Consider the following 17,349-nt stretch of genomic DNA (forward strand, 5'->3'; position numbering starts at 1 on the left):
AGCTTTGCGTCTATTATAAATTCAAGTTAATAAAATTTGATTCCAATTTAAGTTTTCAATCACTTTATAATCTGAAATCATTACGTGATTTATATGCCATCATTTTCTATGCACAAAAAATGTCAGCTTCCACTCTTTCAGACTTTTTAATTAATTGAAATCCTCGATATCACTTTCTCAGTGGTAACTCAGTACCACCTTTAAAATTATATCAAGTGTCCAATTAATTTAAATTATCACGTGATATCTAATTTAAACTTAGATTAATTGGACACTTGATATCGGATGAATGAGTGGTACTGAATTGTGACTGATTAAGTGACACCGAGGATCCGATTTGCTTTTTAACTTGAGGCCACTACGTGATTTACTTGGGATCATTTTCTATGTACAAAAAAATCAGGTCCCACACTTTCAGACTTCATGCTATGACTAACTAAGGGCAGCTCCAATGGGGGTGTAATGGGGAGCCATTACACCCCTCCATGACACGGCTCCCCATTGGAGCCGTGTCATGGATATTACACGCATCACACAGGTGATGCGTGTAAGCCATTGATTTTGTTATTATTTATATTTTATTTGATTTAACTTATGTAATATTATGTTATGGAGTTCAACTAATTACATTCCGAATTATTAATTAAATATGGATTATTATGATATCTTCGCATTTGAAGTATCAAATATTTGTTTAATTTCCTACATAATTATTTTTTAAAAAATAACAATATATTATTTTTGAAACATAGAAAAAGATATATTATTCAAACTTAAAAATTAATAATATCATTTTTAGAAAATAAAAAAATTCAAAATGTACAAAATTTAACGAAAGTTAGTACTTTATTTTTTAAAAATAACAAAATTAGTTTTAAAAATTACTTTATTTATTTATGGGATATGAGTTATGCATTATTAAAATAAATATTTGATTAATTGTGGACCCATGCTATTACACCTTGTGGAGTGTAATCCATTGTGAGTGAAAGTGTAATAAAAGAGGAGAAAGTGGAATGCTGACGTGGCATGTGGATTACACTCCACAAAGTGTAATAGCATTGTGGATGCTCTAATGCTCAAACTACAGTCAGCATACTCAAAATTCTTCAGCCTGCAATATTGCTTTTTAAGATATGAACATGTGTCTAAAAAAAGTCTAGTACCCATTTGTACTATCTTGTACAATATTTTGCGCATCAACATCTTCAAAATTTACTGGAGAGCCATTCTCAGTATCTAGTCTGCAGTATGAAACCCCGTCAGCCGCTAGATCCTCAGATTCATGGTGCCTATCATGGTCTGCCAGATAATCTGTTCCCCCAGGTGGTATCTGCGAGGGATCTCCATCCATATGTTTCGCTTCAAGGCATACTGTGTCTTCTGTCAAGTTCGACCCATTGATTGTTCGAGCAGCTACTCTTATCTAATTGCAAACAAATTATTTCCACCATTTAGTAATGTGGTCTTATAAACAGGCAACCTGCAGTACTTTACAGCATAAATTAGCAGCAAACACTCTTCGCCTGTCAATCTATCACAGCAAGCAGATATATATATATATATATATATATATGTGGTGTAGAAAAGTTTGGTATGGATCTGTCGTACTCCTCAAGTCCGTCAGAAGCATATTGTGAACTTAGCAGGAAAATCAGTGCTGGAGAAAGTTTCTAGACGATCAAACAAAGCAGAGTATAATAAGGCATATATGTTGCATTCATGCTTATTAGCATATCCCATGTTACAAACATGCATAACACCAGAGAACTGTAGTGAGCCATGAGCATTGTAGTTTTAAGTACCTGCAATGGCTTCATGACATCAATATCTTGTTCAACAGTTTTATCAAGTGTATCCTGAGCTTGTAGCTCCATGGAATTTAGAACAAGCTGACTCAGAAAGGTTATATCGTCAGACATAACACCAAACCCTTTTAACATCTTAGAACCAAGCTGCAAACTTGTCTGCAGGCAGAAAGGCCAAATGATTAGGAGGCTTGATAACAGTAAGACCGACAAGAACAAAGATTCAATGAGTAATACCTCTGCATTCTCGAGAATAGCATCTGTTGCACCGGCTTTCTTCAGATCTAGCAGATGCATCATATCCTGTGCACGGGCGTATATTGGAACCTAAAGAGTTTCATGAGAAGATTTCCAAAGTGAGAAATACCTTCTATTTTTTGCCAGCACCATCTAGGGTAATTTCAGAACGTGCCGTGTAGAAATCTAACGCTGTTTCTCGATGCATCAAAGATTAATACAGGAGGATTCAATGAGCAGGTTGGAAGTATGATTGGAACTATAGTGATAGTTATTCTGAGCAAAAAAAAAAAAAAAAATCGTGTGCAGGCTTAACACACTGCAGATCAAAATTCTGTATAAACAAACACTTCTTTTTTTTTTGTTATCTATCTTTTGTTTTTGTGGTTTTCTTGGGGTGGGGGGAGGGCGGAGAGGAGAAGATCACTGCAAATAAAATATTACCGCCGGAAACGCCAATCGAATCCTCTGCACAGCCTCAATTGTCCTTTCCTTCCCAGTGTACGTAACAATGACTGCTTTTGGTGAAGAGATACCAGCAGATTGCAGAACTGCAGGACGTGATCCATCTCCATATGAAACAGGGAATCCCAGCTTTCTAGAAGCCTGTTAAGATGGCCATATAGAGCAGCTACTAGGCTTTACCTTTTATTTCACGAGTCAACTCAAGATATATCATCACAGGAGAAAACTCTTAAGTGCGACGCCAAAACAAATTTAACAAACGTGGAACACAACGCAAAAGTGCATGGGGCACGTATATATCATAAAACCGAAAAAAGAAAGGCAAAAACCAAAGTAAATTAAAGAAAGGAAAGTGCTCCAATGGGTAAATAAAAAATCTAAAATAAAAAATAAGAAATCTCCGCCCCAACAGGGATCTGTAAAAATGAAACCAAGGAAGCCCAAGATAGAAGAAGAGAACTATCGAAATATACAAGTACTCGTATATCACGCAGAATCTTTACGAAGCATTAACAAGGTACCTAATATACCACAAAGCATTTTTCCAGGTCTCTTGTTTAGCTAGATGAATATTTGAAAAGGGAAAAGGAGAATTTTTTATCGTCACTGCTTAAGCCTTTAGCTTCACTTGCCTTTACAACAGATGGATTCAGATCAAAAGCCACGTAGGGCCATCCAACACCTACAGTATCACCATCTAGTCCATACACCAGCGGGGTGGACAAAAAATTTGCAAGAACCTGTACGACAGACAACCTGAATAAGTGGAACTTTCAGTTAATAGGTTCCTAGTCATGACCAGAGTAGACGTACCTGTCCCATCTGCCCAAATCCAACGATGACAATTGGCTCGCTTGCATCAAAATTTACTGTGTTATTAGTTTTCTGAAATGATGTTGTTCAGCTTCATCAGAATTTTTATATAAGTAAAGAAGAGAGTCAACAAAACCTATCTACATTTTGAAGAATTGTGTCAGAAGCATCAAAACTTGTTAAACTGTTGGAAGTTATGAGAAAAGTCTCACTAGGATAAGCAACAAAGCAGTCACCCTACAGGTAATAGTAAGAATATCAAAACATCTCAACTCTTATGCTTTTATTTTAACATCTTTTCTTAAGCACTAACAGCTCCTTTCAAATAGTTGCTTAAAATTGTTTAGCATTTTAGACTTCATTTGCTGGGTGGGCACAACTAGGTTATTCTGTGGAAACAAGCTAAGTAACAAAAAAGGTTTGCTGCAGTGGTAAGATCGCTCAATATGTAGTAGGCCTTATGCACAGAGAGAATGATTTCATGTCTCCCACCTTTTTGCCCAAGTCCTTCTTCAGGCCACTGGCGGAAGGGGTGGTAGTACAGCCATTTTTTACAATGTTTGCCTTTTTTATTCTACTGAAAATCATCAGATGATACTATGCTAGATTCAAGGTTCCAGATCCAATACCTGTGTATTAAGATTGAGACTGATGAAAAACTAACTTACATCTTGCTCCTCAAACTTCTTTGCAATAACATCAGCAGCCTTTCGTCCAACTTCATTTAGCAAAGGAGTCAATGCCATCGACAGCACAACAACAATTATAAGTAACTTGTTCAGTTCAAGGGGCAGCACTCCAAGCCTACAATCAGGTATAGACTTACATTAAGGCTAACTTCACAGAAAGCATATCAGTCACAAAATTGAGAGTTGCTCCTTGGAACTAACCCGTTTGCAAGAGAGAAAACCACAAATGCAAATTCACCTCCCTGGGAAAGAAGCAACCCTATCCTTATGCTCTCTTGGAGGGAAAGTCCAACACGTGGACCTATTGCAGATATTATAAGAGTTTTTATAACAATCAAACCCGCCAAGAGTGAAAGTACATTTGGCCATTCTCGGAAAAGGACCTACAGAAAATAAAGATGTATGTGAAAAATTTCCATGTCAAGAATGAAATAAAGTATCCAAACTTAAAAACAGCAGAAAGTACCATGCAAATTAAAATTGATCTAAGTGATTTTTCACTTACTGTGGTATTTATGCAGTTATCTAACTCACAAGTATTCAGCAACACAAAAATAAGTAAATCAATGTCTGAAGTGCCTAATAAAAGCACGTGCCATTTTCCCAGCAAGAGTTGTGACCCTTGTGATGTTAAAAAGATACGAATACCTCCATGTCAATAGAAGTCCCAGTGGTCACAAAAAACAACCCCAGAAGTAAGCCTCTGAATGGCCTAATATCAGCTTCAATCTGTGTACGGAAATTTGTTTCTGCTAATAGGGCTCCAGCAAGAAATGCTCCAAGCTGCAGCAAAGTTTATCCTTATCAAGAACTGGATTAACCACCAAACTAAATGCTACCAACGTCTTGCATTTATTTTCAGACTATTTCTAACCGTGTCACTAAAGCCCAATTTTTGGGTTAAAAGTGATGTCCCATCAACAGTTAGGAGACAGAGGGCCACAAAAGCTTCTGAGCTTCTTGTTTCAGCAACAACCTGATATAAATTAACATGCTTTGGTTTATTTTTTTAAAAAAAATTAGATTGAACTTGAGTTCTCGTTGAGTTGCAAATCAACAACAGACCTCAAAAACTCGCCGCAAAATGTATTTTCCTCCTAGAGAAAGCAAACCTAGTCCACCTAAAGCCTTCAGACTTTCTTTAGCTAGCATTGGCCAAATACTTTCTTCTGCCAAATTCTGCAGGAAAGTTTACCAGTGTGAAAAATAAAGGGCAGAAGATGTTTCATAAGCAATAAAAGAAGGGAAAGGTTATTATACATGACATGTCACCAAATGTCCAAACTCAAAAGGATAAATGAAAAGTAAATTAAGTCCATTGATCCACATGAAACAGATAGGTCAAAGAAGAAATGATTCCAAACTGCAAGTAACGAAAACAGAGCTTTAATCTAGTTACTTATTTAGTTTACAGAAAGATCACCTAGAAATTTAAAAGCAAAGGATTTGAAATGCTTCTCCATCCTCAACCCGAGGATAAGAACAATACTTTCCAATGATACACTGCATGCGAGCCAAACAAAAGTAATTGCTTATAAAAAGGCCACAAATCTGCTTTTGTCCATTAGACTTGTCAAAGAAAAGGTAACCAACAGTTCTATTTTCATGCAATCATGTTTCTTAATTACATGCAATCATTTGGTTCAGGACATGAAAGCCCAAAGGCAAGAACAAATTCCATCTAAATGCAGCCACATTAGCTCAGGCAGTAGAAAGGGAGATGGAATCCTTCTCTGCTTCCTGTCAAACCCAGGAATTTTTCCAGTGAAGCCATCAGCCTTTGGAAGGGTTGTTTATACAAATCCTAGGTACTTAACAAGAGCCCAAAATGGGAAGCAAACATCAGTTACAGAAAAGGCTAGAAATCTCATTTTGACTTCAGGTTCTGCTTACAGAATTACTAGAACTTGTAACCAATAATTGTGCCAATCAACTGAAGTCAAGAGAAAACAAAAGACTAAACTAAAGTCAAAAGCAATTAGAACACAAATAAAATAACACTAAATGATATATCCACTTACGAGTATCTAACATTTGTAATCATATACACACAGTTGCTCTTTCTCTAATCAGATAGGATGTCCACCATCACTTGTACAAATAACTTCAGGAAAATTATTCAATTACAATATGGGCCATGAGATGGATATGATACAACTTGTTCCTTACCTACAGGACCATTGAATAGCATATTGTAATTCTTGTCTTATCTCAAAGCACATTGCACCAGGAAAGAAGCATATTTCTAAGCACCTGAAGCCATATTAACTATCATGAATTCTTTCACAGCTATCAATTTCAAGTCGATGACAAATGAATTCCTCCACCTAGGTAATCTGCTTTGTTTGATCTAATATTATGGTCACCAAACAATCACATTATATTATTACTCTGTAGCACCATAAATGTTTAAGCAACCAGTGTAACCCTACCATTCACGCAGGCCACTACCAGAATTTCTTTACAATAAAAGTACTAGCCAAAATTTCTTCTAAGAACAAAAAAGACTCAAATCATTAAGGTTCATACTCTTTGTTCATGCCTATTCGCTAAACGCTTAATTTATATGCGCATGACATTCTTTAATTTTCCTTGTAAGATAACATAAGTTGTTTGACATGACAGAGAGTTTGATGGAAATGGCACGTATTGGCCTAAGTTCATAATTCAATTTGGGATATCCATTCCGACAAGTGAAGATGAAAACCAGATAGTATTGTTGACTATAAAGTAGCTCATCACACACAATGAGATCCCTGGACATGGGGTGGAACAACAGGTTGTGAAATTTGGTCTAACTGGTCCCACAACAAGGTGAAAATTTTACCTTTTTGACCAAAGATAACAGCATGAAACTTACAACAATAGATAATTTTGAGAATCTAAATCATCTATTGGTAAAGATATTGCTGGCAGATCAGCTTATCTCTTTGAACAAAAGAAGTATGTAAAGCATGATATACATTTATACAAGACAAAAGCAAATTAAGTTTCACTTGAGAATGTGGCAGCAGATTTGCCATGCCAACCATCTTGTCTAAGAAGGGAGATAAAAGGACATTAAATATAAAGATTTAACATATTTGGTTGGAAGCATAATAAAGATGCTAAAATCTTGCTTTATGAATTTAAACAACTGGCATGACAAGAACAAAAAATGAAAGCCTTTAAAACCATTAGGCTACCTGACTTTCCAACACTGGTAGGATGACTAAGAGAGGAACGACTGCAATGTCCTGCAAACACCAAGCAGTATGAATCCATAAAGGTAATTGATATGACACTTGTGATGCACTTTGCATGATTGGCCCTAGTCAATTCAGAAAAGAAAATAAAACATGAAGACACAAATGTTACACAAACTACATAGACATCCTAAAATGCACCAGGAAAAAAAATGAACAAGAGCAAATAAAACCTGAAGGAGAAGTATCCCCAGAGTTGCTGAGCCAAATCTAGTTGGAAGCTCACCCTTCTCCGCAAGAAGCTACAGTGATTGCTAACAAGTAAGCATCAAAGCATTTATTCTCGAAGAATAGGTAGTATTTCTTTTTTTTTTAATTGTCTTATGAGAAACAGAAATCCCGTGAAAACAAAATGAGATATGAGAGAAATGAAGAAGCATCAAAGAAAAGACTCAATATACAAATGGCATCACAGAATAATTTAGATGGCTAATTCATTGAAATGGCAGTCTAAAGCAGGAAATATGCATCCTGAAAATTGCTAGATCAGATTTTTTAACAAATGAAATTTGACCACAAGGAAAGAAGTCATTTTATACTGTATTCAGATAAGATCACTACAACAAGGTCAATCTTCATGTCACAGAAAGTAAGACTTTCCAACTGCACAAGATGCACTCACAAACTCATTCAAATATGCCACAAACAAAATATCATTTTTAGCAACATAGAATACTTTATCTCCAAAATGTCCATTAGAAAAGAACACATTGCAGACTCATAGACAAGACACACTTTTCAGGTCATACGAGTTTGTATCATTATTAAGTCCCTCCTTTTAGTACATTTTGTATGCTTCATTACTATAAAAATAAGACCACAGTATTATAAAAAAAAAAAATCACGCATAATGGAAATTGAGAATAATCGCTGCAGTGGCAAATGATTATTTTATCGACCAAGTGTTGAAGGATACCATCAGATACTTCCAAGACAAAGAAATGTTCTTAGTTTCAAGTGTTTTATTTCAATAGCAAATAGATAGTTGGCTACATAGGGTCGAGTTGAGAAATCCCTACTAAAGTGGTTAGACTAATCGGTATGAATGTACCTTATCCATTAGATGTTCAGTAAGTGGAATCTTTCTGGAAAATGACTATGTGATTTTCAGATATGCATAATACCTGTAAAACAAAAGCTGAAGAAGACAATGATAGAGCAGCACCAATTACCACAGCCTCGTCTACACTTCTGATGTTTACCTAAGTGGTCTCACACCAATTAACAACACATCAGCAAGACAAACAGGTAAACCACAAGGATTACAAATAGACCAATCAAGGGAGGGTTTTAAAGTCATAATTATATGACTAGTCAGATCCTCAATATGTGGTTGAACTGAACAAGTCCATGGATAGAAGTCTTTAAAGCACATAGAATTTTCACACAAGCAAATTCAAATCATACTAATGCTCGAGTTGTTTATTAAACATTTGTCGCCAGGCTAACTGGTCAAGAGGTGACGTCACAAGAAAAGAGGCTTCTAGGTGCTCACAGTTTCATAGAGAAAATAAAAGCTTTTTTAACCACTCATAAATGTATCCATAGTTAAATCACAGGAAAAGATTCATTAACGGAACTTATTTAAATGTGAAAGACAACAAAAGTCAAATTCAACAGAAATACATCCTATATTATTATTCTGGGAAATTCATAAATCACTCCTCTACCTCAATGCCTTATCACCAACATGAAAAGAAAATGGTTTATGAAAAAGAAGTGTATGCATCTAAGAAATCTAGCTACAAAAATTGAATGACTTGCTGGTTGAAAGCTACACAGTATCATCCAGTAAGTCCTACAACTCGCAGCCTACTTTAATGAGCATGAACCGACAATATTAATTTTTCTAGCAGCAACAACATTGTAGGTATAAATGTTCCCTTAGAAAGTTGTAAAACAAGATAAGTTGAATGCAAGACATAAATATTACCTTGTGCCCTTGAACAACCAAAATTTTTCAGTAATTATTGTGTAACTCAAAGATAGTCATAAACAGATAGCTCCATACTTGAGAAATGGCAATTACTTTACAAAAAGCTTGACAACTTGTAAAAGAAAAGGTTATCAAAGGAAATACAAATTTTGTTTTTATCAGCCAAGATAACAGAAAAATGATAACTATAGCAAACATCTTATCCAAGTACATCAAAATTTCCCCAAAGATAAATTATGACGTAGACAACCGTCAGTTTCAATTTCTTTTCTGGCTATGCTGGAATACCAAATAAAATAACTTTCTCAAGTTGATAAATGGTTATAGTATTTTAGTTCTAAAGTTAAACATAGAAATGCAGAAGTATTTAACAACAACATTTTACCATTTCGATTGAGAGACTGCTTCTGAAACAAACATAAAGTAGACAAGATATGTTAAGCTGAAGTAAATACTTTTCATCTTGCTTGTCAAAGAATGCAAACTAGGTCATGTCAAAATGGTAATTCTGTGATTGGTTTTCTGTAAATTAAATATGAATAAGAACGTGGAGGTTTTAGAAAAAGGGAAACAAAATGCACAAAGCCATATTGCTTTTCATGATGTATAGGAAAGCTCAAGTATTGTTGTTAGGAGGAGGACTGGTCCGATCTACCAGACAAGGTAAAAGAGATGCTCAGAGGAAAGTTTCTCACCAAATCAGGTCTTGAGTGAAAAAGGAACTCCAGAATCCTTGTTCCTATAGCACCATTAGGTGGAAGCTCAAATGCCGTGAAAGCAAGTGTGGACAGTACAACCTTCAATAGAACAAAATCAAGGGGATAACAATCTAAGCAACTAGAGCAAAGATGGTCAAGATCTCTTTGATTACAAAATTATATTACTAGCCATGAATAAACATTATTCTAGAAAGAAATATAAATGTGAGGAATATATTATCCTAATGTACAACAACAGGAATTAGCTACCATGTAATGATCAACATGATTTTCTGATGTACAAAAACGAATATCTCTAGACAGGGTACTTAAAGTACTGCCATTAAGTCATCAATTAATCAATTTTCTAGTATGATTTCCCAATCATGGACATTCATAGCTATATGAAACTTCTCACAACTGCTCGAAGCTAAAGTCTAGAGGGATATGTACTCAAATACTGCCTTTTTTATTGGACATTTTACAAAAAGATACTGTTACTTTCAATGGATGCCAAGAATACAGAGATCAACTTTAAAGTCCATTTCCATTCTCCAAAAGAATTTCACCTTCCCAAAAATAAACTACAGTCTATGATTGTGTTTCTCTACATAGAAAAATTCCCCTATGACTACAACGGAAGTATGGGGTTTTTGCAGTTCCATCCATCAACACCCTTCTCCCTGCAATGAACTTTCCTAGCTCTTCAAGATGACTAAGATAGCCAAGAAGGCAAGTATTGCTGGGAAATTAGATACTTCTTATGGTGCTAGTCTGGGAAAGCAGATTTAGCAAATACATCTTCAGATTCTGTGAAGAGTATGCAGTAAAAGCAAGGCCATTGGAATTTGGAGATGCAAAGACTAGCAAAGTTAAAGCCAACGTTGCTTACAAGTTAGACACTGCTAGCAGCGTGACAGTCAAGAGCATCATCAGAAGGTCAAAAGAGCAGACTGAGACTAAATAAATGAAATCAACATCAAATGACTCTACTTTTGGAAAATAATTAAAACCAATACTTTTGATTTCCAATAAAAAGGGTAATGTTCAAGTAATTAGCCCCTTGTGCAAATATATATATATACTCAAAGAACTTTTTCCCATAATAAATTGTATAGCAATCTACTTCTTTTTACACAAATAGGCTTAAGTTTCATCAGCAATATACCTGAGTCAGTCCCATCCCAAAAGCAAATTTAGCAAGAGCTTTTAGACGTGCAAGTGAAAGCTCCAAGCCCATCTCAAACAGCTGCAAACAAGCATCTATTATCAAAATCAAAATGGATTTCAATAAGTAGCAATACAAATACAATTTGAGCTATGCAGTCCTCAGCTAGGCAATAACTTTAAGGCGTACAGCAGTTTTCTTAAAATTTAACCTCTCCAAATCAGCTCAAACCAGAAAGCAGATTTTACTGTCTAGACAACAAGAGTTTTTGTTTTCCAGGACTCCCTATTTACTACACAATCTGAACACATGATAAATTTCATAGAGTCTGCCCTGATCAAAAAGAAAAAAATTTTAGGCATATGCACTTCAAAGTTGGTGTCACGTTGGCAAAGAGTAACCCACCCATTCTCACTCCTCCCAACACGTTGAAAGCTAGCTTCCATAATCTTTTTTACCTATTTAAGGTTCCTGGAACAAAATTGTGCACATTTCACTTAATCATACACAAATCCTGGGCCAGAAAAATCAATACGGGCATGCTTCCTTCATTATTCAACTGTTGTTGCTTATTGCTTTGGATTGTGGAGGAACCCCAACCTCCAAAACCAATTCCAAAAGCATTGACTGTTCTCTTATTTAAGACATAAATAAATAGTCATCAAACATTGCTGCTCATCTTTCCCACCCTAACTTCTTAAAATAAGTCCTATTCAGAAAACCTGCAGGTGGTTTACGTCCAGCCCACCCACCTTCCAATGTACATGCAGGATGATGCACAAAAAATACCATTGAAATCCCTGTGGCAGATTCCCATGAAAGCATCCTCCATAAAAACCATCTACATTCACTTAACAGTTTGAAAAATACCTCATTTGTCACTTTCAGACATCCTAATTTTTCTCATACATATTAATATCTTCTCCAAACTGTAAGATTTTTGATGGTTAAACATTACATACCATGAGAATCAGAACAAAGCCACGCAAAATACCCATCAAGATGATGTCATTCAATGATCGTGCCAAATTTTACCCTTGTAAACTTGTCTAAACTTGTGCTGATAACTAGTATGAAACATAAACACTAAGGCATTAGAGCACATAAAAGAGTAAGAATGAGGACAAGAAAACTATAAACAATTAGGTCAACATTCACCTAGTTGTACTCACTTTGAAAGAAAAAATGAAGTTACTTCAAGGACAAAAACAGAAATGGAAATTGTGAGATGAGAAAGCATCACACTTACCAAGAAGAGAATCCCCCATTCTGAAAGAATCTTAACATCTGTAAGATTTCTAATTAATCCAAGCTGATTAAGCACAACTCCAGCAAAGAAAAAACCAAGTATCTGCAATCACAAGGAGAATTAGCATTGCCTGCTATTGGAGAGATTCGCTGCCATAAATTGCAAAATCCTCAACTCACTACCATCTAAAGTAATCGTGAGCACCTTCAAATGTGTGATCTTATTATAGTGCATGATAAGAAGGTAGCAAACAGCAGAAGGTTGAATGAACATTCTCAACTAAATTTGAAAGTATGGTAAATAAGAAGGTGGAAACATATCAAGGAATGCAAGACATAATGCAGATGTGGCTAGTAACAGTCTCATTGATTCACACAAATGTAGATTTGATTGCACAAATAGGTGACAAAAGGGAAGGCTAATAAAACATCCTAAGCATGAAAGTTAGATTCGACTCTTAAAACAAATTTTTGACGAAATTTCTTAGTAATCTTCAGATTCATGCATCAGAATAAGGTCATAGAGCATTATAGGCATAATATAAGAGGACCAAGGGACCAGAGCTGCACGCAGCGATCTATTAATGCACAGACACATACAGGAGGAAATCCATAGCAAATATGGCTGCTGGTAGACAAGTAGTGCTCACGCTTGTGTTAAGGTAATAAAATTTCTAGCATGGTTGAACTGGCAGAATATCGAGACTTCTCAACCAACATCTGAAAGCGATGTGCAATTTGCAACAATCTATGACTCCCTATGTTTCAGAAGTGTCGAGCGGAGAAGATTTAACAGCTTTTAGAAACAATTGAACAAGTAAGATGATTCTTGGAACTTGGGGATTGATACCAGTAAGCAAAAAAGACAGATGCAGTAAGATGTGAAAAAGTTCGCTCCTAGGAAAATCGCTGGCTCAGCTTCAGTATTTTATCACCAAAGGTTACTTTTTTTTAATATATATATATTTTTTCAAAATTCACTTTTGCAAAGCATTAAACAGAAAACAGTGTGAAAGTATTTGAAAAGATCACCAATAAATACAACAACATTTCTAAAATAAAAGGAACCATAAGATCACCTAAAAGGCTAAAGCAAAAACCACAGCTAGAACTTTTACTGCCTCTTTTGCTGGTAAAGGTTTCAAAGACATAAATCCTAGAAGGAGTAACATACTTTGAATCAAATACGTAACTAAAGTCAAAATAAAGATTTTGGCATTAGACATGCATTCTCTGTTCTTGCGCATCAAAAGTTCTGGGCTGAAGCAAATTTAATTAGAAAATTCGAAATTATCCCAAGTTAGCTTACCGGGCTGGCTTTGATGGTTTTGAAGGCAGGAACAACCAATACAATTACAACTAGCAATGTCAATGAGTCTGATCCTAAGTCATTGATGACTTCAACAGCACTGGAGACATCAACTACCGCAGATAAACAGAATCTATTCTTCTGAGTCTGTCTATCATGGAAGCAGGATCTTTTTCCATCAACACTCTGGTTAGATAGCCAAGGCGTGCCTTTGATGATAATTTGTGAGAAACAACCTGGATAACTTATCCTGGTATACGGCGAATCTGATGGCAAGTATGCTGGCCGATCATAAGCACATGAAACATAATATCGATAGATATGCATGTGAGAAGCAGCTCTGCCAAAGCTTCTTCGAGCTATAATGTCATATCCCTGCATGTGAGCACAACAAAGGGACAAATATGCATTAGAAACAATTTCAGTCCTTCTTTGAGAAGCATCAAATTATTACACCTACTTAGTACTCCCAAAATTGTTTACAACATAATCTCCATTTTCTAATGGTGCAAATCCATGCAAAACAGAAAAGACCAGAACATTTGAATCAGATCCAGTACAAACCTCTTTTGGTTTCTCCTTTACCTGGCATCATACAGGGTAAAAGATTATTCTTGCTACTTATCTGACCTTTGACATAAAACAGACTAGAAGAATTCACATAAAAATGATTGGTAATGTTAGCTACTAGAGCCCAACAGTATGACAGTTCTCATATACCAATTTCCATTCAGTTTATGTATGCAGTATATCTGGACATACGTCAAATGAACATAGGGTCATGAGATCGTGGAAAGCAACCATATCTATCAATCCTAAAAGATAACAAGAACTTCTGATACCAGACACCAATTGGAACTCCTTTTGGGCTCTTCTTTGAATACAGAAGTCATCTTAAGTTGTCGGATTAAAAAAAAAATCCAGTTCTATCAAATGCTGAACAAAAAGGCATCAATGATTATCCACTTTCAAAAGTAGAGGAACTCAAGAAACTTAGCTCCTATTCTGATTTAACTACGCATTCATAAAAAAAAAAAAAAAAAAGGCCATTTATTAACCACAGATAATCTAACATGCTTAACTTGTCACAGAAGACTTAGATAAAGCAGTTATGAGCCTCCTTGCATCAGTCTTCAACTACTATGCCAAGTAAACAGCAGAACTTTGTAAGAATCGATCAGAGATTGAGAGATTTGCTCCTTAATCCATGAACAACACTAAGCCTGTATATTAACAGCATCTACAAAATTTTCTTGGAAAAAGATTTTCCTCTGAGTCCAACAGTGACATCTAATTTTAGCATAAAATGTTTCCTAATCCTTTAAACAGTTCAAAAATGAAAAAGTTTACCCCAAATCATCCTCAACGTTATCAACCCTCGAAACCAAATTCCCACTCGTGGCTCCTCCCTCCAAACATCATAATGGGGCAGAGTGAAAGGCCATCACTACAATCCCAATCGTCTCCGTTTATGCCACCCATAGCACCATCACCACCTTTATTTATTACTCATTTTTCACCAACTGTTGCGACAACCAAAAGAACTGTATAAGCATCGCCCAACACATTGCCTGAAGAAACATTCAAATTCTAGTCCCAAGTTCCGATAAGCACCAAGTAATGTGTTCTGACCACTACCCAAGCGGAGCCTAGACATAAAATATAGATGCTGAACAAACTATAAAATAAATGCTTAACAAACTAGAAAAAGGTGACCAACGGCAGGGAAAGAGTAAGTTATTTATCTATATGACTACGTCGGGGTATCAAGAGCACCACCTTAGATTGGTAACAACTAACTATCTGAGATTTTACTAGGACCCAATATTTGGCTGGCGAGGCTCTCATTTGTTTCCTTCACAGCTAATCCGGCCTGCTAAAGACAGTTTAATATCCCGCAAGGTTGAGAATTCTTCATTCGAAGATTGGAAAGAAAAAAGATAGTTTCCCTTTCTTCAATTCTTCCAAGAAACGTCAAAAAATCAGAACTTTACGCAAATAGCAAAAAATAAAGATATCTAAAAGTAACTAACTTGGGAAAACTAAGGAGTCGTTGAGTTGTTACCTTGGGACTGTGATGGTAAGAAATCATGGAACCCAACATGATAGCTGCTATCTTTTGTCAGAAACCATTCATGGAGCCAGTGCAAACTCTGCAAATGCCTCCCACAAATACCCCAGAAAAACGAAGGAAAGAAACATGATGAAGATAAGTACTAGGATTCTAGCATTTGGGTTCTGTGAGTCTTTCAACTTTGATACAGGATAACATCTGAGAGTATAACTTTAATTTACGTCGTAGCAGTACTACTAGTGAAAAAAGAGGAGGAAGATGGGTGGCCGCAAGCGCAAGGTAAAGGGCCAGGTGAATTTGGATGTTTTCTTTTGTGAGTGAGTGACAAAGAGAGTGATAATTGGACAAAGAAGGCTGAAGAAATGAGAGGCAGAAGCAGAACCACCCCTCCCCTGGTTGGACTTGGAACTTGGAACTTGGAAGACCCTGCATTTCTTTCTCCTTCCGTTTTGTTTGTGTGAATGTCAAATCTTCAGACCACTCCCGTATTTTGGCGTTTTTGCTGACTGGGATCCACGTAATTACTTGTAAGTGATAGAAGGGAATTTTTTATAGAAAGGGTACAAATTTTGTACGGGAATAAATAAACAAAGAAAAAATCACAAAAAAGAAAAAAAGGAGTCTTTTTTTTTTTTTTTAAGAGATCCTATTTCTATTCTAACCTATTCTAGAGGGGGTGACTTAACAAGGTCACGGGATACCGACGGAGATTTAACTAATAATGTAATATGTTGGCACGTTATTATTATATCAACTCATTAAAAATGTAATATGTTAAGATATTTAAATTTCATTTTCCTGCATATTCGAAGGCTTTTGCAGGGATACTTTAGTATGTACCGTACCAGATACAATAATATATGCGCCGCTTGAACAAGGAATATATCGAGATCAAATAAATACAACGCTCTGTGAAGAAGCGCAGACGCTTCCCCGAGGAAAGCTGACCGGATCAGCTCGGGGTGTCGATGGGAGAGCTGATCCAAGACCTGCAAAACAGAGAAGATGAGCTAACAGAGGGGCCCTGAGGTGGTCCCCGAGGGCACTCCGACGGTCAAGTTAGTTTTCCGGTGAGTAGGGTTCACGGGGATTAACTTAGTCAGAGTGTATTCGTCGAGTAATCAGCGTCCCTTGTACAGTAGATGTGTGCTATTATTTATACCTGCGAGGGAGTCCGACCTCCGCACGACGCGAGACTTGCCCGGTATAGATAGTGTCCCGCACTCGGGGGGGGACTTCCCCCGACCTCTTCGGGATGGACCTTCGCCTCCCCTGGGAGCCCTAGTCAGTACGGCCCGGGGCTGCTCCCAGGGGTCTGAGGGTCAAGGCCCAGCTCGGCCATTCCTGGGCTGCCACGTGTCTGGGCCTGGAACGGGGCCTCTGCACTAGCCCCCTAGATTAGGTAGGACTGTCAGGCAGACCTAATCTACCTCCGCCACGTGGAAGGCCAGAGCCGCGCACTACTCTGCCGAGGTCACTTCTGGTACAGTGCTGTCACAGGGACGCTGCGCCCGCGTCCTTTCAGCTGTCCCGCCTCTTCGGTTTTCGTACCAGCATTAAATGCGTTCACATGGGGGTCGGTTCAAATTCACGCAACCGTTTTCCCTCCACTCTTCCCCCTATAAATAGGGGATGCCAAATTCTCATCTGTCCCATTTG

General features: G+C 36.8%; 1 protein-coding gene across 4 annotated transcripts; it reads right to left on the reverse strand.

Moving 5' to 3' along the window:
• Window positions 1–1,096: 1,096 nt before the first annotated feature.
• LOC113731585 (K(+) efflux antiporter 3, chloroplastic-like) lies at window positions 1,097–16,138 on the reverse strand. Of its 4 annotated transcripts, none has more exons than XM_027256939.2 (19): window positions 15,682–16,138; window positions 13,617–13,991; window positions 12,309–12,410; window positions 11,060–11,140; window positions 9,889–9,990; window positions 8,382–8,459; window positions 7,431–7,499; window positions 7,198–7,248; window positions 5,078–5,191; window positions 4,887–4,988; window positions 4,661–4,795; window positions 4,214–4,395; window positions 3,992–4,127; window positions 3,324–3,395; window positions 3,143–3,250; window positions 2,490–2,651; window positions 2,046–2,135; window positions 1,806–1,967; window positions 1,097–1,426 (listed from the first exon to the last, which is right to left on the reverse strand). In XM_027256939.2, the coding sequence occupies exons 1-19, from the start codon at window positions 15,718–15,720 to the stop codon at window positions 1,160–1,162; spliced, it is 2,427 nt and encodes an 808-aa protein (XP_027112740.2). In that variant the 5' UTR covers window positions 15,721–16,138; the 3' UTR covers window positions 1,097–1,159. The 4 variants fall into 4 exon arrangements, with proteins under 4 accessions (XP_027112740.2, XP_071935666.1, XP_071935667.1 ...); XM_072079565.1 differs by lacking the exon at window positions 15,682–16,138 and adding an exon at window positions 15,396–15,518; XM_072079566.1 differs by lacking the exons at window positions 8,382–8,459; window positions 15,682–16,138 and adding an exon at window positions 15,396–15,520.
• Window positions 16,139–17,349: the final 1,211 nt, after the last annotated feature.

The sequence above is a fragment of the Coffea arabica genome, chromosome 2e (assembly GCF_036785885.1).
Source record: "Coffea arabica cultivar ET-39 chromosome 2e, Coffea Arabica ET-39 HiFi, whole genome shotgun sequence".
NCBI lineage: Eukaryota > Viridiplantae > Streptophyta > Magnoliopsida > Gentianales > Rubiaceae > Coffea > Coffea arabica.

Coding starts and splice junctions, on each gene's coding strand:
- LOC113731585 (XM_072079565.1), bottom strand. CDS start 15,464: ATGAGAGCCTCGCCAGCCAAATATTGGGTCCTAGTAAAATCTCAGATA. Junction 7,500..8,381: donor CTTCAGCTTTTGTTTTACAG/GTATTATGCATA, acceptor CAATCACTGTAG/CTTCTTGCGGAGAAGGGTGA. Junction 1,968..2,045: donor CTATTCTCGAGAATGCAGAG/GTATTACTCATT, acceptor TTCTGCCTGCAG/ACAAGTTTGCAGCTTGGTTC.